This window comes from Andrena cerasifolii, chromosome 7, assembly GCF_050908995.1.
Source record: "Andrena cerasifolii isolate SP2316 chromosome 7, iyAndCera1_principal, whole genome shotgun sequence".
Classification (NCBI taxonomy): domain Eukaryota; kingdom Metazoa; phylum Arthropoda; class Insecta; order Hymenoptera; family Andrenidae; genus Andrena; species Andrena cerasifolii.
Genome location: NC_135124.1, coordinates 16306196 through 16331030, shown reverse-complemented (window position 1 = coordinate 16331030; position 24835 = coordinate 16306196). Strand labels below are relative to the sequence as shown.

Here is a 24835-nt window from a genome sequence, read left to right as displayed (position 1 = left end):
GACCCCTTCCCCGCCAGGACAAGAAAAATAACTCTTCGATAACATGTTCTCTTGGCTCGCGATGAAAATCACCGATTCTACGCTCATCCAGGGCTTTCCAGCTCGCGGAAGGTATGGTCCGGGTGTAAGAGCGCTGGGCAAAAATGATTTGAGGTTTTACCGATTAACCAATTTTGCTGCCACAAAGTTTTCCGCTCCGGGCAGTTGCCCTGCTTGGGCTCCCCTAGATCGGGCCCCTGAGCGAAAGAGAGGCGCTGATCGATCGTCGAAACGAGAAAGCCATAAAATCCGACGATTATTGGAACGGACAGGGGCTCTCGGAACGACGCTCGAGATTCGTTCCACTTCTTCGCGGCGGGAAAATTTAAGATCCCAGAGACATTTGCGACCGGTTAATGTTCACGATTCTGTCCGAGACACCGCGTACCGTAATCCCCGGCGATCGTTCTGCCGAACATTAATGCGATGCTTTCCAGCGGCCGTGCACCGGCAACGGGACACGCGGCCGCGGCTCGGTGCTCTGTGTGGTCCCCGCGGCTTTATCTCCCGACAATCGGCACGGCCTTAATGCTCGTAACGCTTAAATAGGGAACAGGGATCGAGGCGGCCTGGTCGATATTCGAGGTCGGGGGAGCAGGAAGCGGCTCGTCAACGTGCAAGCCGAGCATTGCCTTGAAACACCAGGTGTTTCGGACACCTAAGTGTATAGCGGGTGGGAGACAGGTGAAAATAGTAGAGAGCTTATACAATATTCAGTGGACCTTCGCACAACGGTGACTGGATCAAAATTCATACTCCGAATGCTTCTAATTTATCGCTACTGGAATAGGGGAAAATAAGCGTGGAAATATCAGTTGCTCTAAAGAGAGAATCGCGTTCTTAAGGGGTTACTTACCTACCCATGACAATACGGCCATTTTTATGATTTTTTTTTTCATATAGAGAAACTTCATAGGGGAGAGTTGCCAATATCGTACTGGACACCTAAATCGTACCTCGTCAGGTTCTCAGTAACTAATGAATATAAACGACATCTGACGATAAAAATATCAAGTAAATGCGAGCTGATAATAATCAAACAATGCAGTTTTATCCTGTACTTTTGTATTTTTCTAAAAGCGAGTTTAATGTAGAATATTTCACATTCATTTTATGCGCATATTACGTTCATTATAAAGTTTAAATCGATATTTAGAAATAAATTGATCATGTTGCCTAAATCGTACCTTTGACAGTATGTCACAAAAAGTTTAATTACAAATTAATTTGTTCCGAACAAAGGGTTAAGCATATAATAGTAGTTGCCTAAACGATCAAGCTACAATATCCAATAGTCACTTGCATTGAAGATATTAAATTTCTTTTCGTAGAGAATACAGCTAATTTATACGCAGCAAGGTGTACCTTCTGATTTTTAAATATGACGTTTCTTTATATGAAAGAAAATCAGAAAAATAACCCTCCTATTTCCGACCTGTCAATGATATACAACCCCTTAAACGATAGCAAAAGCGAGCAGGCTACGGTCGGGTCAAGCCTGACCCGGCGCCCGCCTCTCCCGAGGGGCAATTTCTCTGGGACTCGTTACCGAACACATTTTTATCTCCGCATTCTTTCGACGAGTTGCTTGGACAGCTTGCCTCCACCTATGCGAGTGACTAACGTCCCACCGCATACCTCGAGACATGTTTACACGAAGGAACTCCTCTAGTAATGGACAGATAGCCGCGGGCAGCGCGATTCGGATTAACTAGCCGAGGATCGGCGATGTATCGGCGGGCCGTTGCACGGTGAAAATTGAACACGAGCTCCCCATTACAACGCAATCAGCGCGCAATTAAGTCGAAGGGAGGGGCGGAGGAGCGGCCAAGTAGGACGATGACTGTAGCGCGGCAGTGCAAACAATACAGTCATTACAGCGACTGATAACTGATAATGTAATCACGTCCCTGTAACGACGCCGGTAAAACGAGTGCCGCTGGTTTACGACTTCGCGAGCCGATCGCCCGGAGACTTTCCGCCAATTTCGCGAAATAAACGAACGGCAGGGGAGCGGACAAGAAAACGGCTCTCTCGCCCGCTGGTATCCGGCTTGGGAGCTCTGCCTCGGCGCAATCAAGATCCGTCAGGTTTTGCGCGGCGATCGGGAGCGACTCCGATTACCTATTACGATCCGTGGCAGTCCACGAAGCTCGGGCGCCGGAGGATTGGCAAGAAACGGGAATTTTTCGAGGCGCTACGATTAAACGGCCTAGACGTTGGGGGGGGGGGGAGGGAGGGGTTGACTAGATTGATTTAATTCTGGGGCACTTGAGCGACGATTGGGTCCAGCAGGTCTCGTGCGAGACGAAAGTGTCGCGCGGAGGGAAGCAACGCCGCGCGCTTTCTTCCGTCGCGTGGTAGGTACTTTCTATGGGCGTGCTTCGAGCGGAGGTGTGGTCGGCTAATGAAATTTTATTCCGCTTGAATGTTTGTTCGCAAAACTACTGAAGGAGGTATCGAGTTACTTAAGGGGTATTCCACTTTAAACGGTCGAAAAATTAAGCTATTCGACCAGCTCGCTATATATATTAAAATTTATGCGTGTCTTTCTATTTATTTTATTTTTTTATATAGTCTCTTAAGACGTTATACTAAACGCAGGTAATAAAAATTTTCTACAAAAACTGTAAATTATTCGTGAAAAAAAAAAATCTTTAAAACGACTTACTTTTCCGGGCGTCACAGTGGTGTTCCCCCTTAAGCATACGAAGCCTTTTTAACGGGTTCGATTCAATTGTCACATGAATGAGCCAGATCGCGCAGGCCCCCGAGTCGAGCGTCCCGGAGCATTTAAGAGGAGAAAGGCCCCGGTGAACAAACGTGATCGCGTTGTCGTGAACAATAGCTAGCGATCAACGTCCATTCGCGTGGACATTGTGGCCGCTTATCAGGGGTAATTGCATTCAATCCGACACGCTGTTACGGCCTGCCAAGTACCTGCTCGTGAACGAATTCCTTAATAAACGTCGGGGACCGCCGCGGAATAGAAGAGCGCCCTATCTGGCGGATGGACGAGCGCGGCCGGGAGAGGGCCATGCAAATCCAGAGCCGCGGAGGGGTTTTTAATATTCCATCTGAAGGGCAGCGCTGGGAGCGCGCGTGTTAGCACGTAATCGTACAATCGGCCGTAAACTTCGCCGAACAAATAGTTTTCCATCGCGTGCGTCGGGACGGCCATTGAGGTTCGCGTGGCCGCGATACGCTTGTATCGTTCCACGTACAAAGCCGATCTGAATCAAGTACGCTTTGCCTAGTTGAATACAACGGGCAAGGGGTATTGAATTCCTTACGAGGCTGCGAGGGAAGACTTTCTTTTAATGGAGCCTCCGTTCGGCACGTTTTTGAACTTGAAGAAGATACACGAACGGGCGATTGGACGATGCAGGCAGAGGCGACCGAAAATGTTCGGCGCGATTCAGGAGCTGCCCGCTGGCGGGACTTTTGAAATCGGTGGAATGAGAACGGAACAGGGGAATGTGCGCGAGAGGGCCGGTGAAACGAGTCGCGGGAGAAAAGCGACGTTCCCACTGCAACAGGACACCGACGACCAACACGTAGAGCCCCGGCGATTCGTATTCGCGCTGTGCCGCAATTTCGCGCGCAATGCGTCGCGTCGATGTATCGGATGAAACGCGACACGCCCTGGGAACGCGGGAAAGTGAAGAGTACGCGGGTGGAGGACGTTGGAAATTCAGGGATATTCAGGGAAATCGATCTAATTACACCGTGCATCTCTCTTTGTCAGCAATTCGAGTGAACGTGGCGAGGCACGCGTGTTTGGTACGCTTCCCTTACCTCGCTGCCCGATCATGCCCCAACTTCCCCTATAGATGAGTAATAAATAGTAAAAGTGGCTGCAGTAGCAATACTTGATAAGCCTAACCATTAAGTAGGGGAGACCGGGGCTAGTTGATACACTGCCTTCCACGCGTCTTTTACCTTTTAAGTAAAGTTAGAAAACTCCACGTGCTTCGTAAAGATTTATAAACAGTATAATGTATTTAACCTAACTTCTTTCCAAATGGTTATAATATCCTATCTAAAACAATTAATTTGTACGTTAATGATACATCACCTACCGATACACCTATTGTAAAAAATTATATTAAGCTGTTACATAAACTAAAGAGGACAGAGTCCTGGGGCAGGTTGATACAGGCGAATTATCTTGACACCGTATATATGTAGCTCCATTTGAGCGAGATATGCCAAGTTTGTTGAGAAGCTTCTAAAACTCGCGGTTATCGTCAGTGACCAATGCGCGCGGCGATCACAGAGCCCGGAGACGGGCGTTTACAGGGGAGTGCCATTCGTGGCTGAGGAAGATCGACGCCCAGACTCTTTGTGTCCTTTAATAAATCTACCAACGAGCCCGATAAGAAGATCTTGTCGGGGAATCCGACGAGACAGCCAGGGCGTAGAAAGAATGGTCGCGCGAGACGCCCACGCGACCGCTACTCCAGTTGTATTATCTCTAGTGGCATTCGGCCGTTTCGAGTGGCCCTTCTTCTCGTCCGGGATTGATGGCAATTAGAGGAGCCAAGGGGGCGAGCGAGGGAAACCGGGGGAAAATGTTTGCGAGGCGTAAAGGGAAAAGGTCGACGGCCGATATCGCGGCGAACGTCGGGCCTGACTCCGTCGTTAACGGACTTAACGACCAACGTCGATGTCCTTCTCGCGGCGGGGCCGAGGCGAACGAGACGGTGGCGTTGCATCGACCGACGCGGATGGGCCAGTAATGAGGAGGCGAGCAACGACCCTCCGTTCGATACGTGCGCGATGGTGCTCGGTCCTCGTGCCCCATCGGGCATAAAAGGCCGAGAATTAAAAGCGGAATCGTGTCACGGTGGAAATGGGCCCGTTTCGGGTGACGAGAACCGAGGCGGTCGCAGATAGGGACGCTGGTGTTATAGATCGGGTAAATTGTTTCTGTACAACGAAAATTCTTTGGAAAGTACTGTGCGGTACTAGGTTTTAATAAATATTTCTATCAAACGTGCCGCCTAAAACTTTATTTCCCACCACCTTTGCACTTCCTAGTATCAACCTGCATTATGCTTTACGTAAATATTTTAATACTCTAAGGTTAGATTTTGGTATCAGTATTCAAGGTTAGGTATAAACCAAAGTTTTAAACTTGGTTCAATAAAGACGTTAATAATATTTTTTCAATGGGGAGAGGATGGATATAGTTTTTTGTCTTTTACTTGCTTAAACTACATTATTCAGAATTCTGAAAAAATACATTACTTCTGTATGTTAGAAGACATTGAAGGATTTTGTATGAATATACTACTTCGATATATCAATATTTAAAAAAAGAGGGTGTGCCAATACTTTTTTGACCCACTTTAGTCATTAGTAATAGGAATAACTTGACGATGAACAAGTTGAATTAATGACTAATAAAATCGTAGCAGAAATCTGGTTATCCAGAGGATATTAAATTATTTGTATGAGATGATATATATGTACCTTCGGGAGAGGGGATTTTAGCTGTAGTCCAGTGAAATTAGACGGAAATCTACCCAATCTACCTAAATAGTTATATAATTTATAGCCTAGGAAATTCTCTACAAAAAAGGTCCTATGAGTTTTTTTCAACCCTGTGTAAAATTTTTAGCGGCGGTCGGATCGATGGGGACTTTTGACATATTGTTTAAAACGACCAAATAAAGGCCCATACCAAAATTTAGCTTGCTGGGATTTATTCCGAAGACAGATCCTAATTTCACTGGACTAGTGAATATTTTATTAATGCAAGGATTAACGGTCTGGGTTAGGCATCCTAGCCGACAGCGAAGCTGAAGAATGGCGGTAAGAGCCACCAAGTAACTAAATCTGTGTCCTTCCAAAAACCACCTTCCCAGACTTAATCCTTACTAGAATCTATAAAAACCTTGGAATCTAATGCGCACGAGACTGGCAACCGCCCATACCCAGCCGGAGTATGAAAGCACCGAGTGTGCTGGTTCACGAATGTTCGATATTATATTCAGTGAAATCCGGTCACACGAATGCTCTCGGTACCAGGTCTTGCTCAAAAACGAGTTCTACCCACACGAGAAACCGTGAACCGTGCCATACTCGGGGCTCGCCTTTTGTGTCGGCTTTGTGTAACGAAAATCCACATGGATTGTATCAACATTAGTATAATCAAACACCCATGGGCAGAAAAGCGAGGCAGAAATTCTCGATACTCGGGTCAACCCACACCCTCCGTCGTTCCCCCCTCGCCCCGGCGATAATTGTGACTCATCGATTATACGACGATAAGAGAAATCCTCTAAACACGTTATCTTACGGATACATGAAACTTTACTCGGGGCCGAATAACTGATACTCCCAACGGTACCAACATTTATACGCATTATGTTGTTTACCCTCTTATCAATGGGAGTGATTCACGCATTCGGAGCTGTTTCAATACCAAGCCTCAACGTTCTGTATATTATGATACCCTTATTTCGCGTTAGCGACTTCGTTAAACATATATATATATATATATATATCTACGAAGGAAAGAAACGTTCAACTTTCGAAGCGTGGAATTTGGAATTCCTGAGTCGAGGAGTAGCGTGACTCGGGATCGTAAACGAAAGAACGGAGTGGAAAAAAAAGAACGGAGGCTCTCGTCTGCGGCTCGGTAACTCGTTGCTCTCGTTACACTGGCATTAACCTTTGTACAGTTTCGTGGGCTGTCTGGAAACGGCGCGTCTACGTTCTTGTTCCTCGCGGACGTCGCCCGTCTCGCAGAAATAGAAACTGGACTTGAGGGCCCGGCCCCGAGTCTCGATTCCTGCTCGCCTTGAGCACAGTTGGGCATTATCCGAGTAAATTCGAGGGAATCCGTCGGAATAAACGTTTCAGCAAAGATATCCCACACGGAGATAAAGATCCTGAAGGAGAAATTTAACTTCGAGTTAAACAGTTTATTGGTGGACCGAGATGAATCGCGCTGACGAATGAACAAGCTTCATTTATTTCATATTCGTTATTCAAAACATATATATACACTCGACTCTGTCCTCGAGGCAATTAATCCTTCGCAATTAACATGAAAATTTGTCCCCATCGGAAAACCTCGTCTGCCATGTTTTCTCGTCACCGAGGCGACTTCCGTGTGAGTAATTCTCAACGAGCGACCAGTAGATTAAAATTGTCGCCAAATAAGGAAGCATCGCCGGCAGAACATTTTGCGTAACGAAACATGCGATATAAGTGCAAAGTAATCTTTATCAAGCTTTAATTGAAGTACTCGTATTGTTATCAAGTCCCACTGATACGACAGCCACTTTGGAACAGACATTCCGTTTATTCCGAAGCCCCAAGAAGCGCATATCGAATTAAAACCGAGCACGCAGCAGTCCTCCCGTACTTACAAACGGCGACAGATGCAATTGTTCAGCGTACCCTTGTACCGCCGCTGCGATAAATCCATAAAAGAAATAAACCCCGAATTTCTAGAAGGAACGAGGCGGCTTGGTCGGTAAAATAGGGTGCAAATGTGGAGGGGGAGCAACAGGCGTGGGACTGGGACGTGCAATGCGCCAGGCATTGAATTGCGCACACACACACACACACGCATGTCAATCCGCGATTGGAACACAACGTCTAACGACTTTATCGCGGTTACGGAACTGCAATTCCGACCTGTCGATGGAGGACAGGTCGTCGAACTTGTCGCCCGATCACACGGAGAAAGGCACGCCGAGGTTATAAACCGCCTGTCAAAACGACCGAGAAAAGAAAAAAGGGGTGTGTTCGAGGGTGACGCGAGACGGAAGGGCCCCGGCGATGGTCGAAGAATCGCGGACGTAAAATGCCTCGCAAGAGAAATGCCGATATAAATCCACGAACCTGGTTTTGAATCGTTGCGTGTCGTCCTGCCCGGCCCACATTTTCCTTCGATTCGTTTACAAAGAAGAAGTCTTCCTCCGGTCTCTCCCGGTCGCTGCGGAATGCACTGGCACGCGAGTTTCGATGTCACGACGCGACAATCCCGTGCCGGTTATATGCGCGTACAGAGCGGTCTAGACGTGGTTCAGCCGCGGCCTGTGTCACGCGCCGTTTTGCGTTCCTCTCTTCCGTCCCGCTCCTTGTCGCGCCAGTGCGCCGGCCGACGGCGATAGAAAGGGACGCAGGCAGAAAATGCGGAGGGAAACTGACGCACGCAACACGAGGAGGCGCCACCTCTAAAAAGTCGAGAAACACGATAGGGAAGCGTGCGGCGGCCGCCTGTTCCGTGCAATCGCGAAATCCCACTGACGGCCGCGATCGAATGCGTCGCGCCGTTGCAAACCTGCGTAGGGGAGAAGACCGACCGGCTTACGTGCACGTGTGCACGGGGCCTTAAGCAGCCGGTTTTGCGCAGAATGCGCGCGCTGGACGGCAGACAGGTCTCGAGGGGCATGTGTCCTTAAAGCACCACTCACGAGCAGGGAGACGACTCCCTTTTGGGCTGCTCCTTCAGCCTGGCCGGCGACAGTGGGTTATATTTATCCTTCGGTATCGCGCGCTCGATTCGTGGATTTTGCTCGTAGGAATACCTCGGCGCCACTTCACCGTAACGAGCAAGGTGCTCGGCAAAATCCGAAACGGAAGTAGCCCGATGTACTACGCTAAACAACTATGCCTCGAAGCGAGCGTAAAGAAGCTAATCTTGTTTTAGGAATTCCATTTGGATAATTACACCGCGAATAAAATGGCCAGCTATTGCTTTGCGTTATAAATGGGCTCATATAATTGGAGAGTTTAAATATTTATGGCTTGTTGTTGGGGAATTTTAAAGTCTGTTTTGACTAGCTCTGTAGCTTAGATATGACCATTGCGCGGGTTACCACGCGGAAGTAAAAGATCCTAATCCCACAGTTGGTTTCCTTTAACGTTTTCCTGTAGAACGAAAAAGGGAAACGGGCTTTTTGTGGGATTTCAGTGTTGGACCGAATGTACCTGAGGTGTAACGAGTCTTTATTAATGACGCTTGGATTCCTAGTGGTTTTGAGGAAGGATTAATAGTCGCACCATTTTTTATTAACATTTTCACCAAGAATTACACTCAAAGACCACCTGTCCCCGATCGCATTCTCCCCCTGCATGTCTGTAAACAACGGACGTGGAAAATTCAAGGCTCCTACGACCATGCGATTCTCTGAATTCCCTCTATTGTTATGCACCGCGGTGTCCAAACAGCACGAAAAAAAAAGAAGTAATAACGGCGAGGGGCATATGAAAATGGGCGAAGTAAAGAGACAGAAGAGCGTCAGAGGAACGAAAAGAGGGAGAACAAAGGGTGGGTAGTACACAGATCGCAACCTATGCAATTACGAAGCTTCGAGCTTAAATGTACACGCCTCTATGCAGCACGCTAGGAACTACACGTCGGATGAGTCAGCCTGAAACGGCCGTGACTCGCGTGTATCCCACAGAACTATGCTTATTATTCGCACTGGCGTCTCGCGAAAATATTTATGCCGCGTGGAATACACCATTAATCACCATTGTCCATGCGACTGTATTAAAATGAAAACGATTATATTTGGCAAGCAGCAAAGCTTGTCCAGCCACTAGTTATTTTCAGTTCATCTGATAACTCTTTACTTATCGTGCAAGTTAAATCAAGCATGCTTATATAAAACGCGACAAGTACCTCGATAAAAATGTACAATTTAACTCCTTTTGTTTCGCGTCAATGAATTCTTCCCCATTTTTTGTTTCGATTATACAGGGAAGTCTGGCGCCCCGTTTATGAGAAACATGGCGTTGCAATGTTGCAGCCGTCACGCGGTAAACCACGAATTTTTTCGCGAAAACGACAGTCTTGTAACGTGACACTTGCCAACGTGAACTCACTCACCAAGACCTTAGAAAGCAGAGAAAGATTACGCAAACGATGCTGCTCTCGTAATTATGGCATTTCCATTTCGCGTGTATCGGATGGAGATAAAGTTTTATGTAGTTTCATAAACTACTTCTTATTGTACAGTATCAGTTGCGTTCGTATTAATTCGACAATTTCTACTTAATCCGCTAATCACCATGGGCGACAGTATATTTAATAAATTTCCGTAAAGAAGGAAAATCAGTTCGATTCGAGCTAAAAATTATATCTTTAAAACACTAATCGCGAAAACAGCGTAGCTAACGCAATCTATTGTCAAACTTCCGAACTTAGAATTTCAGCGCACTTTAAGCGTTACCGACTCGGCAATTGCGAGTGCAACAGTTCAATTATTTACCACATCGGACTTGTGAGTACAAGAGAAGATTGCATAAAATAGATTTCGTGTGCCAAAAGTTTCCGAAAAGATGACTTATTTAAATGACAAAATCCCGTTAGATATCATCTTACAACACAATGAAAGGTGAAACAATACACAAATTGCAAGATCGCTATCGCCCTGGTAATGATATTCCAAGTAAGAAAATCCACGATGTATTAAAATTACTACAACGCTGAACCCAATAAACGCGATAAACATCGAGCAATCTGCATTTAACCTACAATTCCATTCCATTTATCACGGACGACAACGTGAATAATGCACTATTCTTTTAATCTACCCATATTTTCGTGGATCCAATTTGTCTAATGCAATCGGCTTGCAAGAAAAAGCAATTCAAATCATTCCAACATTAATGGTTCGCCAAAACGTTGCCACAGCAACAAAGACCTATGGATTGTCCGGTTATGACCGGTTCAAACTGACGCACGGTGCATAACAAAAAAGTCAGTAACCAACAAGACGCCATTCGTTTATTTCCGTTACTATTTGCACAAATGTGTACCCTTCGCCCTTATTGCCCGTAAAAACAGTATCTCGAAATATGCAGACAATAAAAAGCACAAAAGTATATGGAATAATAACATCCTTTTAATATTTAAATGACCGAGCTCTTTTTCAGCATGCTCGGTAATAATCGTTAGGAGTATAAGCATCTCTCGCTTACAATAAACAATTTTCGCTGGTTCGTCGTTGAATGATAGGTTAAAATAAATACAGGATCCCGTCTGGGCGAAAAAGGCACACGAATCTCGTACGATATCCGTGCGAATAGTAAATCTGCTACTACAAAGCCTGCTACTTACTTGCTAGACTTCTTGGCGTCGCCGAATCCTTGGAAGGTTCCCGTGGAGGTCATCTTCTCTTTGTGCTCGGTAGCGATTTTGAAAGCAAGGGAGCGAACTTTTCCTGCGGCAACAGTCACACGAGAACCCAAACACGACTCTCCTACCGAATGAAATCAAATAGGGTTGTGAGACGGGATTGGTAGCCCGTGCCTCGAGCTCTGACGTCACAGCAGCTAGTCAAATCAGCGTTTAAATCGCACGATTCTTTGTTACGCCGAGCTGAATTTCTCGGCTCAATTACGTTTATCGTATGCCAGACAATTTTGAAACTCGAGCAATTATTTTTCAATGTACAAATAAACGAATTTTAATAACGTCGTATAAAATTCGTACAACAGACGGGCATTAAGCTCGTTTCATTGCTGAACATTCGTATACATCCGCGTTCAAGAATAATACGTGAATAAACAATTATGAATGTCTTTTACGATCATAAGCGTAAAATCTTGAGGCTTTTGTTGTCAAACACTGGTCGAAATATCATGTTGCTCCATTAAATTTTTATTTAGAGGTTTAATGAATCGGTGATGGTCGGACATGTTGCGGGCGAATTTTATAGGATCTCATTGAGACGCACTTGTACGAATTTCTGGCAACGAGGCGATTAGGGATTGCGACGGGCTCGCGTCTTTTTTAGGGAGAGAGCTTTGCGGAACTCACTCATGGGACGGCAGCCATGTTTGACTCTCATGACAAATACAGATGGAGTATCTGAGAAAAAGTCTCACAACAGTTTACGTTCGCTTGCGATCCGATCGATCCAGATTTCGGTGTAGTTGTAAAACAATTGATAACACGTATCTGTATAAATGGTGCGAACCATCGAGAAGCTTAACGGACCGGCACTGAGGATCTCATTGGCGGACGAGCTGCTTTTATATTTCTTAACCGTCGAGGGAGATTCGTAAGCAGCTGAACATGTTAAACCAAGCTGTAGTCGAGGCTTTATATTCCGCGACATACATCGAGAACTATTTGGACTGCGTGGAGAATCTGCCGAACGACTTGCAGAGGCACGTTTCCCGGCTCCGAGAGCTGGACGCCACTTGTCAAAGTAATTAAGATCAAATTTTCAAACATCCCTGGGCCGTACGCACTCGCAGATCTCGATCAGAAATATTCGATTTTCGTGACTTGGAAATTCATAAATATCTAGGCGATATATAACGTACATATTCGTAGAGAACTATGCATTGTTAAAATAAGAAATAAGCGGGGTAACATACAAAGATTTTGCGTATATCTATGAAAAAAAACAATGTTGCTTGACCAACAATTTACCCTGCATTTTAACGCGCTGAATTGTTATTAAATAATTTAAATTTCACATATATCACTTGTATAAAGTGAGCAGACGTCCCACATTGTGCGGGACAGTCCCGCATTGGACATGTAACCTTTTACATTTTCGCAGTGACATAAAGTTACTGTTTCCTCTGCTTTTTTGTTGTGAAAAAAAAAATTTATAATTTCGTTTCAATATATCACTTTGTAATCACAAGTATGTATTTTTAAATATATTGTAAATGCTATAATAAACTACAGAAAAGATCTCCTCACGGATCTGTTTTTTTTTTTGCTTGCTTGCTTGCTTGCTTATACTTTACATTTGTAGCATTATGTTCCAATGAAATATTACAAGTTGCTTCTTTTGTTCTTCTCTAATTTAATATAGCATACCTACGCGAAGTGGACCAACAGCAGGAAGCACTGAGAAACGATACAGACCTGGCTGTCAGGAGGAGAGCGCTTTTAAGAGTTCAGCAGGCATTGATTGCTGCTCAGGAAATAGGAGACGAGAAGCTGCAGATCGTTCAACAGGTTCAGGATCTTATAGAGAACAAATCCAGGCAACTGGATTTGGATTATCGTAATCTAGGTACGCGCCTGCCCTCTTAAGAGTGTCATATTTTACCATCTTACTATATTTTCAACGTTGTATCATGTTTTTCATTCCGAATTTTCTGCAGACTTCGGAAAGGAACAAGAGAGCAGCGAATCGACGCGCGAGACAAACGCGAATGTTAACTCGAACTCTTCCAGCAATGCAAATAACACAGAAAGGCAGACGAAGAGGGCTAGGAGGACGAGAACGGAGACATTGGTCGAGTCCTCTAATGCGATGGACATGATCGTGATGACGGAGACACGGTCCAACTCTTTGTCGAACACGAGCAACGGTAATCAGAAGAAAACGGCTACTGCTAATACTGGCAAGAGGAAGAAGAGGAAGTCTAAGCAAGGCAATCAGCAAAATCAGCATCGCGAGGATACTCCACCGCCTCCGGAAGACGATCTCGCGATAGATCCGGACGAACCGACGTATTGCCTCTGCGATCAAATATCGTACGGAGAGATGATATTATGCGACAACGATCTGTGCCCTATAGAATGGTTCCATTTCTCTTGTGTCTCGTTAAGCACCAAGCCGAAAGGTAAATGGTTCTGCCCGAAATGTAGAGGGGACCGGCCGAACGTCATGAAGCCCAAAGCACAGTTTCTGAAAGAGTTAGAGAGGTACAACAAAGAGAAAGAAGAGAAGTCGTAGCAGGAGAAAACCGGTGAACGATTCAAACACTTTGGAAGACTTAATTGAAACTGAAGAACTCTTGAAATATACTTTGTAATTTTAAACACAACTTTCGACCGGTGAAGAAGTATCTCGGTAGTTTCGTGAGAAACCGGACCAAGTTGTTTGGTCGTCCATGTACTGTTATGTAAATACGAGTGTGAATTCTCGTATAATTGGCTGCTGCGGTAGCGGATAAATTGTATTTGTACGATACGCGCTATGTAAATAATTGTGACATGGAAATATTAAATAACGAGAGTGAAATAGGTATCTCCGTAATGGCTGTATTGATTTGTACGTATTTGAGATTTGAAATTAGACATCGGCACATTTCGAACGGTAGCGCGTCAAAAGTATAGACCTTTGGCAGCGAACCAAAATATACATTTCATGTTTCAAACACAATAGCAGTATTAAAAGATCGAACTAACTTTTTGTAATATAAATTGTGTCATAAATAAAATAGTTTAATGTTAATATCTTTTTTTAATTGATACATATTGCGATGCATGTGGTTTTATTGCGGACTTATCATTGTATTACTATGTGTTAAGTGGCGGTAAAATTCTGTTGTCTTATTTGTAAAATGTATAATTGTATAGAAAATATAGTTCAGATTCGCTATGAGCAATCGCTATGTATTTGATATAAAGTGTATTTATCGAATTCTGTTTTATGTACCTTCCACTTTACCAATGAGAATTTATTTTGTACATACAAGCACTGCATTTTAGAATAATAAAATTTCGTTTCGCAAGCTATATCATTTTTCATAGCCGAATGTGAACTTAATTAGTGAAACAAATTGTTTCATACAAGCGATCTGCGTGCTTTGCATATGTATAAACATTTTTCTTTTTATAAAACATGTATAAAACACAAGTTGTACGTTTTCATTAAACTTATTAATTCTTATTGCGACCGCTCCACCATTTCCTTCGTAATTAATCGACAAATTGCTGTGAAAGGATACTAATTAGCATATACTGTTACTAATATCGTTTAAACTTTATTAGGAAATTACAAATATTCAATAGTTATCCTTCCACAAAGACCACGCGCCTTTTAACTGCACGGAACTATATTTATACACTGACATAATTACATTCGGCGTTCGAAAAGGAACGAGCTACGTTTCCATTCTGCTTCCTTAGAACATATGATCAAGCGCTTCATTAACATTCCGGCTCCTTGCCGGTTTGAAAATGATTCATGAAGCCGTTCGTACATACATCTAAATATAGCTGTTAGTTATAATGTGAATCAACTGTTGCAAAGCGGTGTTTATATAATTTTTTTTATTATTTTTCGATACTTTATTTGTATATGGGCGTCTAAAGTCTAATTATAATGAGCAAAATCATACACATTTTATGTATACTTATAGGTAAAGATCACATAAGTTCACAGTGCGATTCCATCACTCCAGTGCTCTACATTTCTATGTATCTGAAACACATTCAAAGTCAAATAAATGCCTTCGCCTTTGAAGCGGCAGGACCGTGCAGTAATTATTAGCTCGGGATTAATAGATAGAAAACTTTCTGTAGAACAATGGAGGATTCAATGTACAGTTTCGGCAGCACGGGGGAACATACTTCAGGCCTTAAATCCATGAAAATGATATAGAAAATAGCGTCGGGCGAGTGTCGCGAAATTATTGAATAGGTAAAGCATACTTAATGTCAGCGGGGATCTTCCGTGTGACTTTCTTGGAAGTTCAACCAAGACTGTTCAACAACGGTAGCTACTCTCTTCTCATACTCCCGTTTATTCTCTTGATACAATTGCGCCGCTAAGGAATTGGCTGGAGAATTTGGATTCGGTTCATCCAAAAGGGACTGTAACAAATATTTTATAGACTTTCAATAATCACAACGTACAGATAATGCGACAACGTAAGATAGATTTATCTTAAATGTAAATAGCGTAAGGTTAAAGAAAACCATGAGATTATAAAGTGAAATTATGCATTTATTATGTGTATGTGTTTATGTTTATGTATATAATATATATATATATATATACACATGCTGTGTATTTATATATGTGTGTGTATATATTTATATATATATATATATATATATATATATATATATGTATGTAAATTTACGCACTATATGAAGTACTAAAATTTAATTGAAACACAGTTCTGTGCTCGTGAAAGACAATGCTTCGCAGCACAGGAACAAAAGCGCCAAGTATTAGTTATCCCCTAATGATATTACTAATTTCGTGTTATCAAATATCGAAATAAATAAATACACAATTTTATAATAATTTATTATTCAACATTGTAAAAATTCGGTCTAATGTTGCACATCGTGATAGTTCAATAGAGCTTTTAGGAAGAAACATGCTAATGTTTTAGCGTTAGCTCCTTGGTAAGGCTGCACGTTCTCCACTGTATTTGATGGCTGTAGGTGGCTGACTGATGCTGCAACAGCATCGTGAAAACGCCTGCGACTAATCCACAAAACTCTGCTCCACGCAAGCCTTCACTCGCTTCTCGTACTCGCGTCGGTTCTCTTTGTACAGTTGCGCTGCCATAGAGTTGGCAGGTGAATTCGGGTTCGGGTCACTTAACAGCGACTGCAACCACACAAGTCGTATTCGTTACACAATATTCCAAATACTTCTTCCCATCGTTTCTTTCCGTCAACGATGCGCGGCCGTGATTGTAAACGGGTGACGCTTCTACTCGGTGCCGGCGATTAGAATTACACTTGTGGTCGGTTAAATGAATCACAAGCGCGACGTTACGCTGATATTATTCGCAGACAATTTCGAATTCGCTGAACTAGACTTTGCTGAATTGCAACCGCTGTTAAGGCAAAAACTTAGATGAATCGCTCTGGCTTTTATCGGAAAATTAACAGAAAAGCTGAAGTGCACGCGAGACGTATCATACTTCTCGCAAACCAAAAACAGAAATCGAGCACTCTCTATCCTCATCTGTTTAATAATATATGCGATTGCATCTTCTAGTTATCTTAAGTGCCATGCAAAACATATTTACACTCTTTGCAGAGAAACCTAATATTGCATTGCAGAATTAAGAATACAAGAGCGTATGTAAAAGAAACGGGAATGTTTATTGTTCGTTATCATTTACAATAAATATTCTTTTCTTTAGTTTCCAATAGAAATACTGACTTTGCCTTGTCATACTCTTACAGAACTAAACGTACAATGTTTATTTATCACGAGAAAATGAATTATGATTATGATGCAAGATGAGAGAAGTGCGAATAGTAAATATACAAAATGCTTCGTGTTAGAGTACTCTTGATACTGCGAACCATGGAATAATATAGATCGTTTCACAGTTACGATACCTGTATAGATGTTAGAATAGCGGAGACATCGTAAGTAGGGCTCCAGCGATTCTGCAATATGTCAAGACAAATGCCTCCATCGGCATACACATTAGGGTGGAACATCTTACTAACGAATCTCACTGTAGGTGGTTTATTTGGATATTCTTCTGTAAATTCTATTGTGAGTTTGAAGGTGCCATCTTCGAACGGGGTATCGTGTGGTCTGGAAAGGATAACACAATTGCCAAATGAAATATCTAACAATTAGAAAAAATCATTCGTTTCAACTTCTCGCATAAAATAAGGCTCGCCTACGTTCACCCACATATTTCTAGTTAAACAACACGCTAAATCAAATCATATACACCGAGTTCCTCTTACCCAAATATAACTGCATTCCATATCATAATATTATTGTCTGTTGGTGCGCCGGATACTCCAGTGGGTGGGTCTTCTTGTAATCTACCCACACAAACATTTCATTAAAAATCATTATGCTGAAAAATTACCGCAGCAAATATCCATTAAAAAGCATTTCCTTCGCAAAGCTTTATTTTATCCCAACAATTCCCACGTGTGTCCAACGCGAAGTACAAATTTAGACCGCGCACAAATCTCAATGTCACGTCAATGCCTTTTCGTATAAAGCATTTTCCAACAACATCCTCTACGTGTACCCGAATAAATTTTCGAGTATACGCATCTGCTTATCATTCATTACACGGGTCGGCCAATAAAAATCGTTTACAAGAAAAAAAACAACACTGTGCGCTACATACAGAGCGTATAATTAGCTCGTTCTTCGCAACGATCCTTACTCGCAAAGGGCTCCCGATTAGAAACGTAGTAATAAATATTGCTGTGTCGCTGGAGAGTGTATTTATTGTTTGCAAAAGGGGTCACTGCAGGTGAAGAAAATATTTATGGTAATGAAGAATGGAAAGTGACAAGGCAAACAGGAGCGTGATTATTCGCGTATCGTCGACGACTCCCCGTAAACGTTTCCGAATTCGCGGTGGAAGAAAGGAGACGAAAGGGAACTAATTTTCCAATTGAGACGATGAATCGTCGGAAAGGTTCGGTAATGGGACGCAAATGAGACGCAGTAAACGATCACAAGCTCCTAATAATAACTCGGCAGGACGGGCCCACAATGACGTTCGAACGTCGTTGTAACCCTCCTACATCCCGTTTCCCTTGCCCGTGCGAGGAGGATCCTGGCCGCGCGGAAAGGTTACGAGGGATCGGGACAGGGACGTGGAGAATATGATTTACAATGGCGGTGGTGTGACACGGATAGTCGGCCGTGACATAAGAATGTTAAGGTGTACCTCTTGAAATCTCTCATTAGTCTCCTTCTTGCGGGGGTAGACATCCCTCACGAATGGGCTCGTCGCTCCCGTATCGTCGATGCCAGCGAATTCCAGAACGTTTTTCGTGGTCCCGTGCACACCCCGCGCTGATGCCGTGGGCCCCGGGCGAGAGCAGATTCGTGATCACAATGCTCCGCGCGACGGCTACCTCCGACGACCTCGTCGCATACACGCGTGAACGCCAGTTGTTTCTGCTGCGTACGTCTTTGCCTTTTGTCAGTCCGAAGGCCAACCCTATCCGTGCAATACCGTTATAGGTTGTTCAAAATTAGTTCTACCTAAGCCGGGACCCGCGACCGCCGCACAATCGTCCGTCGATATTTTGACACCTCGGGCTCTCGGTTGTCGCTCGTGGAGAAGGGCCACCAGCATGAAACCCCACGTAACGATCACCCTGAGAAAATTCGCTCACCGGACTGCCAAACCACGGACAGCTGGACAGACACACGGAGGGGATAAGGAATGAACTGTTTTGCGCATGACGTCACAAACTAAAAGCGGACTTAACCGACCAATAGTCATATACCTCGCCGAACTTATTCCCTGTCTCGGCAAGTCCAGACGCTTTAACAATAAAAGATGGCACGTTTGATCGTGGGGAGAGTATGGAGGAACAATGCGCGCCGCGTCTGCTAATGTGTGTCGAAAGTTATTGTTAACGGCATGTAGACGGAAAGGCGCTTCTTGTGATACGCGACCAATCACAAAATGTCGATGTTCTAAGCGCGCACGGTTTCCATAGAACTTCCTGCGTCGGTGAGTCAATTAAAGAGCATTTAAATTCCACAGTTAAATGCGATTTTGTGCGGCAGAATTCCTTTGACTGTTACACTTAAGGATATTCATTCTATTCTCGCGGACGCGTCTATTGTTAACAAAAGCTCTAATGCGCGCAGGCCTTTACGTTAGGACTATACTTCTAGGGATTCCGCCAGTTCAGGAAACACGGATATTTAAATTACGAATTAGAAATACCTACTCGTATGATAAGTGGATCTCGGTGCGATTTTAAAAACAAATAATTGAAACGTTTCGCGTATAATAGAGGATCTTCCTAATTCCCTTCAAACCGTGCACGTTTAAAGATAGATTACACAAGTGAAATATGATTTTTTACGTAATATTCGCTTATACATAAAGCATTTAAAAATCGATAATGGAGCAGGATACTGTTAGGAGCGCACGCGTAAACCGATACTGATGCATGTCAGCTGTGCACGGCTGGACGGTGTATCGGAGATTTAAGTATTCCTTATCCTACTACGAAGTCTTCCAATGAAGAAATATAATTTTAATCAGATTTAATGGCTTGTGATAATCGGACGAAGGTGTACCTGGGCTACGAAGATGAATACGTCACTGACAAACACCGGCCGAGTATTAATTTTATGACAAATAAGATCGGCGGATTTCCAGTGAGTTGCTCTGCATGTGAAATCATTCATACTCGAGCAAGTGGCAAATTTGAAATTCTAACTAGAATCCTCTGGGTTCTCTGATCTAATTAACACAGCTGTATGTTGTTTATAGAACTGTTATGAGAAGACCACATTGTCACTACCGCAGTGCCGGCTCTGCGGATTGTACCAACTCCTGGCGCTTCAATTATACGTTCCATTAGAAAGCTCCAAGTACCATAGAACGCTTTATATTTTCGCCTGTATAAATCCAAACTGTTGGAACCAGAATGAAAGTTGGACGTGCCTGAGGGTTCAAGTTTTAGAGGACGAATGCAAAGCTCTAGACACTAGCAGCATAAATGTACCATCTACAACATCTTGGTTGTCAGACGCGAATGACTGGGGCGATAACATTAATGACAATTCCTTGGAGCAGAATGGAAACAATGTGTTGCCAAATAACGCGACGGAGTTTAATTTCTCCTTGCGAAGGGAAGTAGACGAGAATATAAGAGAAGAGTTCTCTGTGCTGCACGTCGACGATCCTAACGCGAACAGGTAGGTGCTGAATTATAAATGAAATATTCGATCTTTCTGGATGCATGTTCGTTGATCGTTTTAATGCGATTGGTTTTAGCCCAGCGAGTATTGAATCGCCGGTTGGGATAGGCGCAGTAGGTAGATTAGACTTGCCTCAAGCATCCGCTGAAATTGACGGAGAGGAGAGCGAAGTCGTCTGCATCGATACTCCGATCCAGCCTCAGTGTGACTTAGTCACTCTGCTACACGAAGTAACTCCGTTTCCTATTCAGATAGAGTCAAATAAAGAAACAAACTTCTCGTTCGTCGAGACATTCCTCTCCGTTGAGGAAGAAGATTTCAATGGGGACGTTTCGCCACATGTCCGCGACTTGCTTGTCGAATACCAATACAAGAATCCAGATCTGACGACAAAGCCTGCGGCAGATTCGGACGAGGGCAAGACTACGGAAATGGAGTCGGAGAAATATGAGAAAAGCATTCCTATGCATGGCGATGAGATGTTCCATAATTTTGTATCCCAAATACAGAAGAATCCTGGTCAGCTTTTACGGTAAAAGAAACTGCCTCGAAACAATATCTTATGATGCTTTGCCTACTCTACTGTGACGTTTAAATCTGAACTTAATAACTTGATTAATTGGAAGATTGTTGGAGCTTGTTATTCTGTTTTATGTTGCAGGTACTCGCGAGACAATTCCGCGCCGTTATTACTTTATCCTATTAGTGGATGCGTCGGGAAATGTAGACATTGCAACGGCGAAATGACATTTGAAGTCCAAATTCTGCCCACGTTAATCTCCAAATTAATACTGCAACCGCGGACCGAGAAGATTTTCCAGATTGAATTTGGAACCGTTTTAATATACACTTGCGTAAGAAGTTGCTGGTCTGCGACGGATTCGTACAGGGAGGAGCACGTTGTTGTTCAAGCAGAGAGACTATAGTGATATTACGATTAAAATGGACTCCACAGAACTTTGAGGGGAGTTTCCGGTCTAAAAGTCGATTTTTTTTTTATTTCATTTTTCGAATGTTCGACCTTTTAGGAATACGTGTTTAAAAGGATTTGTTGAAATTCGTAAAATTCCTGAAGTTATAGGCATTTGAGTAGCAACAAATGCACGTAAAACTTTAAACGCGTTTTTCTCGACACAGTGTTCTCAAAACGGTGGGACCTGTATCCCCAAACGTTATTATCCAATTCGACTAAAACTTTTTTTATTTTGAAGAATATACTTCTGGCTAGGGGGGACATCAGAAAAAATTACAAAAATTGAACATTTATAATTTTCAAAGGCGTTAAAAGAACGACAAATATAGAGAAAAAGTGATTTCAAACTTCGTGTCGTTATTTTCTAAAAAAATGTCATTTTTGTATTTTTTCTGCTTTCCCCCGTAGCCAGAAGTATATTCTTCAAAATAAAAAAAGTTTCAGTTTAATCGGATAATAACTTGTAGGGATACAGGTCCAACCGATTTGGATCAATTTTTTGACGCCTTGACTTTAACGACCCCCCAGTGCCATGTGCAATGATTAATTATAAAACAAAAATTATATTTCTATAATTTAAGACATCCTTAATACAATGCAAGAAGACCCCTTAAATTATATATAGCAGTTTTCCTTTAATTAATTCCTAAATATCGCCTATTTTTTGGAACTCTAGACCGGAACGTCTCCCGAAACTTCCGATTTTAGACAGATTATAATTGCATTCTTTCGTAGCAAAATACCGTCCACCTTTTTGCGTATACATTCAAACTCCTGGTAAAGAATGGTGCATAAAAATAAAGCTCTAATTCCTGGTATGAAGTTCATTCCAACTACCTTTCTCAGAAATTGTAGGATAACTATGAGAAGAATAATTGTTTTACTTCCGAGTTCGATGTAGTCTAAGGACAACTGTACATTGTTCTTCGTACATAAATACAGAAACATTAATGGCAATACGTTTAATTACTCCACAATTTATTCTGTTCTCCACAGTTTGTATGTACACATTTATACAACCACATACGTATATCTAAAGTATTATTTACAAAGATGGGCTTACAATTGATAATTCGAAATTGAAGCGCAATGGAATCGTAAAAATTAAGTATTTAGAAAGTTCGGCTTAGAGGATGTTCCATAGGATACTCGCGTTGTTCGTACGTTAAATTAACATTGTTTTTGTGAACATAGTCACCGTTAGCTAGATCTCCCTCCCCGATATCTTCATGAATCATAGATACTTTTCTTTTCGAGACATACGCCATACACACTGCCATATCTTTCTCAGTGCTCGCGTTTCGCAGGCCAATGGAATAGGATCTTGAGGCACGAGACAAATTAGCAATTATGCTATATATTTCCGTCAACATTTCAGTCATTCTGGCAAGGTCTATCTGTTGCTTGGTAATTTCGTTCCCGTGCTGGTTGAGCAACTTGAAAACGCTATTCTGCAATTTCTGTGTGCATTCTTCGAGATATTCGCCACCATACCGCAACGATGGATGAAGATTATTCGCGATACCTATCTCTTTCTGAAACCACCCACCAAGCCAATCTTCCTTTAAGTTAAATATAGGGAATATAGCTGGATTCCTCGTTTTATACACACGCTGGTTTACAGCCCGTCCTGTATGTTTCAAGGCAACCATCGCGATGTACACATTTGCGTCTATATTGTTCGTATCCATCGTTGTCAGAGCCAAGGCATCGTGGAACGTTTGTATGTACGTAGTGTTGCTCAGGAAACTCTGCACGCCCATTAACTGTAATCCCGCTTGAATACAGTCCAAGCATTTATTCGCGCAATACTTCTCGGTAATAATTCTTTCCAGTTCAACATCATGATCCTCGTACACATCAGCTAGCCCACTTGTGAGATACGTCATACTTTCCATGGTATACAGAGCGAATACCATTTCTCCCAAGACTTTTTTCACGGCGTGAAACTCGTGGAAATTCCTATCGAAATGCTTCATTTCTACAACGTTCACTGCTAACTGTTGCATGAAATTTCGTAAAATGCTGATAGCTTGCACAGCTACGTTTTGCTTTCCAGGCTTTAGCAGATCCATCATAATGTCAAATGCACCGCCGACCTTGCCAATAACATTCGCCTTGGGTATCGCTACATTGTCGAACCTAACTGTACACACAGGTATCTCATGACGACCAATTGTTTCGTAGACGTTGCTAAAAGTCATACCTTCGCAACCTCGTTCAACAGCGACCAGAGAATACATGGTGGAATTAAAAGCATTTCCTATTAAATCTTTCGCAAAAACTAAGAAAAGGTTCGAATCCTTACCATTAATAACAAATGATTTTTCGCCATTCAATAGATAGGAACCTTCTTCTATGTTCTCCAGAAGTTGAGTTTGGATATTATTAATATTAGTCCCGTTGTCCTCTTCTTTTATGCAAATCGTAGGAGTTACTTCTCCGCTCACGATACCAGAAAAATATTTAAGCTTCTGACTCTCCGAGCCATACTGGGAAATCAATTGAACGGGCAAGATATGGTTCTTCACCATGTACGTGCCCAACCATGGTAATGTGCTCAGCGTCTCGATCAACTTCAACGATTCTGTCTCAGACAAATTCAAGCCATTATTGGCCTCGTCGAGGTGCGCCACAAAGACATTAAGGTCTCTGAGGTTCGCCAGCACCTCGCTTTTGTCCAACTTCTTCTTTGATTCGGCGCAACTGGCGACATAATTCTCGATTGGCTTCAACCATTCAACGAAGTCGTTGTATCTCTGGCTGGTTTGAGTTACAGGGAAGTCGAGGACTTTTTTCTCAAATTGCCCTAATAACAGATTTTTTAAGACCGGCTCTATTTGCGGCTTCTTCTCTTTGTGAGATGCAAAGTAAACGTTATGGTTATTTAGAATGTTGGATTGCGTCGCCTGCTGTGTATTCCTTTTCAGCATGCAATTGGACCTTAAGTTTAAAAGCCTCCGCACTTGCAACGATTGTCGCGCGAACATTGTTGATTGTTATCGAACAATGTTTAGAAAAGCTGAATGGCGCTGCTAAACACGAAGCACGCAAGAAGGAAGATACTAATGTTTCGAGGTTTTTGACATGCGTTTATCTTACTGAAAATATCAGGTTATCTTCCATTCTGTACAGAGTGCCCACAAATATTTGGCACACTGTGAAAGCAGTTTCAGACACTGTAATTTATTATTTAGTAATAATATTGTCTGCTTACTCCTGTTAAAAACGTATTAAGTTAAAAGACGCCCACGCCAGGTTTAACTGAAATAATAAATTTTAGTTAGTTTCTTCCATAGATATATATATAAACCATGTTTCTTTTTCGATATGCATCGCCAGGGATCGGCGGGATTAAGCTACGCTGTGAAGGGGGAAACACCTACAGGAGCGGTGGTATGGTGCGTGAACTGGCGCCAGTGCCAAGCCAGCCAAGTGGCGCCAACGCAAACCGACACCACGG

The 24835-nt window shown here is 42.9% G+C and overlaps 4 protein-coding genes and 1 long non-coding RNA gene across 8 annotated transcripts; 2 read left to right on the top strand and 3 right to left on the bottom strand.

Moving 5' to 3' along the window:
- Positions 1-8995: 8995 nt before the first annotated feature.
- LOC143371320 (uncharacterized) lies at positions 8996-11973 on the bottom strand. The gene is made up of 3 exons (XR_013085998.1): positions 11834-11973; positions 11132-11273; positions 8996-9142 (listed from the first exon to the last, which is right to left on the bottom strand). It is a non-coding gene; the product is annotated as an uncharacterized LOC143371320 (long non-coding RNA).
- A 118-nt stretch (positions 11974-12091) lies between these two features.
- On the top strand, positions 12092-14397 carry LOC143371312 (inhibitor of growth protein 1). Its single transcript, XM_076816321.1, has 3 exons — positions 12092-12227; positions 12849-13052; positions 13144-14397. The coding sequence occupies exons 1-3, from the start codon at positions 12092-12094 to the stop codon at positions 13719-13721; spliced, it is 918 nt and encodes a 305-aa protein (XP_076672436.1). The 3' UTR covers positions 13722-14397.
- A 631-nt stretch (positions 14398-15028) lies between these two features.
- Ubc6 (ubiquitin conjugating enzyme 6) lies at positions 15029-18858 on the bottom strand. 4 transcript variants are annotated; one of them, XM_076816330.1, is made up of 5 exons: positions 18397-18858; positions 17447-17527; positions 17084-17288; positions 15420-15586; positions 15029-15190 (listed from the first exon to the last, which is right to left on the bottom strand). In XM_076816330.1, the coding sequence occupies exons 1-4, from the start codon at positions 18438-18440 to the stop codon at positions 15431-15433; spliced, it is 486 nt and encodes a 161-aa protein (XP_076672445.1). In that variant the 5' UTR covers positions 18441-18858; the 3' UTR covers positions 15029-15190; positions 15420-15430. The 4 variants fall into 4 exon arrangements, with proteins under 4 accessions (XP_076672445.1, XP_076672444.1, XP_076672447.1 ...); XM_076816329.1 differs by having other exon boundaries at positions 15029-15194; positions 15425-15586; positions 18397-18856; XM_076816332.1 differs by lacking the exon at positions 18397-18858 and adding an exon at positions 17884-18197 and having other exon boundaries at positions 15029-15194; positions 15425-15586.
- A 410-nt stretch (positions 18859-19268) lies between these two features.
- Trus (programmed cell death 2 like trus) lies at positions 19269-22329 on the top strand. The gene is made up of 5 exons (XM_076816310.1): positions 19269-19853; positions 19969-20396; positions 20476-20931; positions 21061-21362; positions 22067-22329. Exons 1-4 carry the CDS (start codon positions 19743-19745, stop codon positions 21323-21325), a joined length of 1260 nt encoding a protein of 419 aa, XP_076672425.1. The 5' UTR covers positions 19269-19742; the 3' UTR covers positions 21326-21362; positions 22067-22329.
- Positions 22330-22333: 4 nt separating this feature from the next.
- Positions 22334-24655, bottom strand: LOC143371297 (complex I assembly factor ACAD9, mitochondrial). Its single transcript, XM_076816285.1, has one exon. It carries the CDS (start codon positions 24360-24362, stop codon positions 22485-22487), a length of 1878 nt encoding a protein of 625 aa, XP_076672400.1. The 5' UTR covers positions 24363-24655; the 3' UTR covers positions 22334-22484.
- Between the last annotated feature and the right edge of the window lie 180 nt (positions 24656-24835).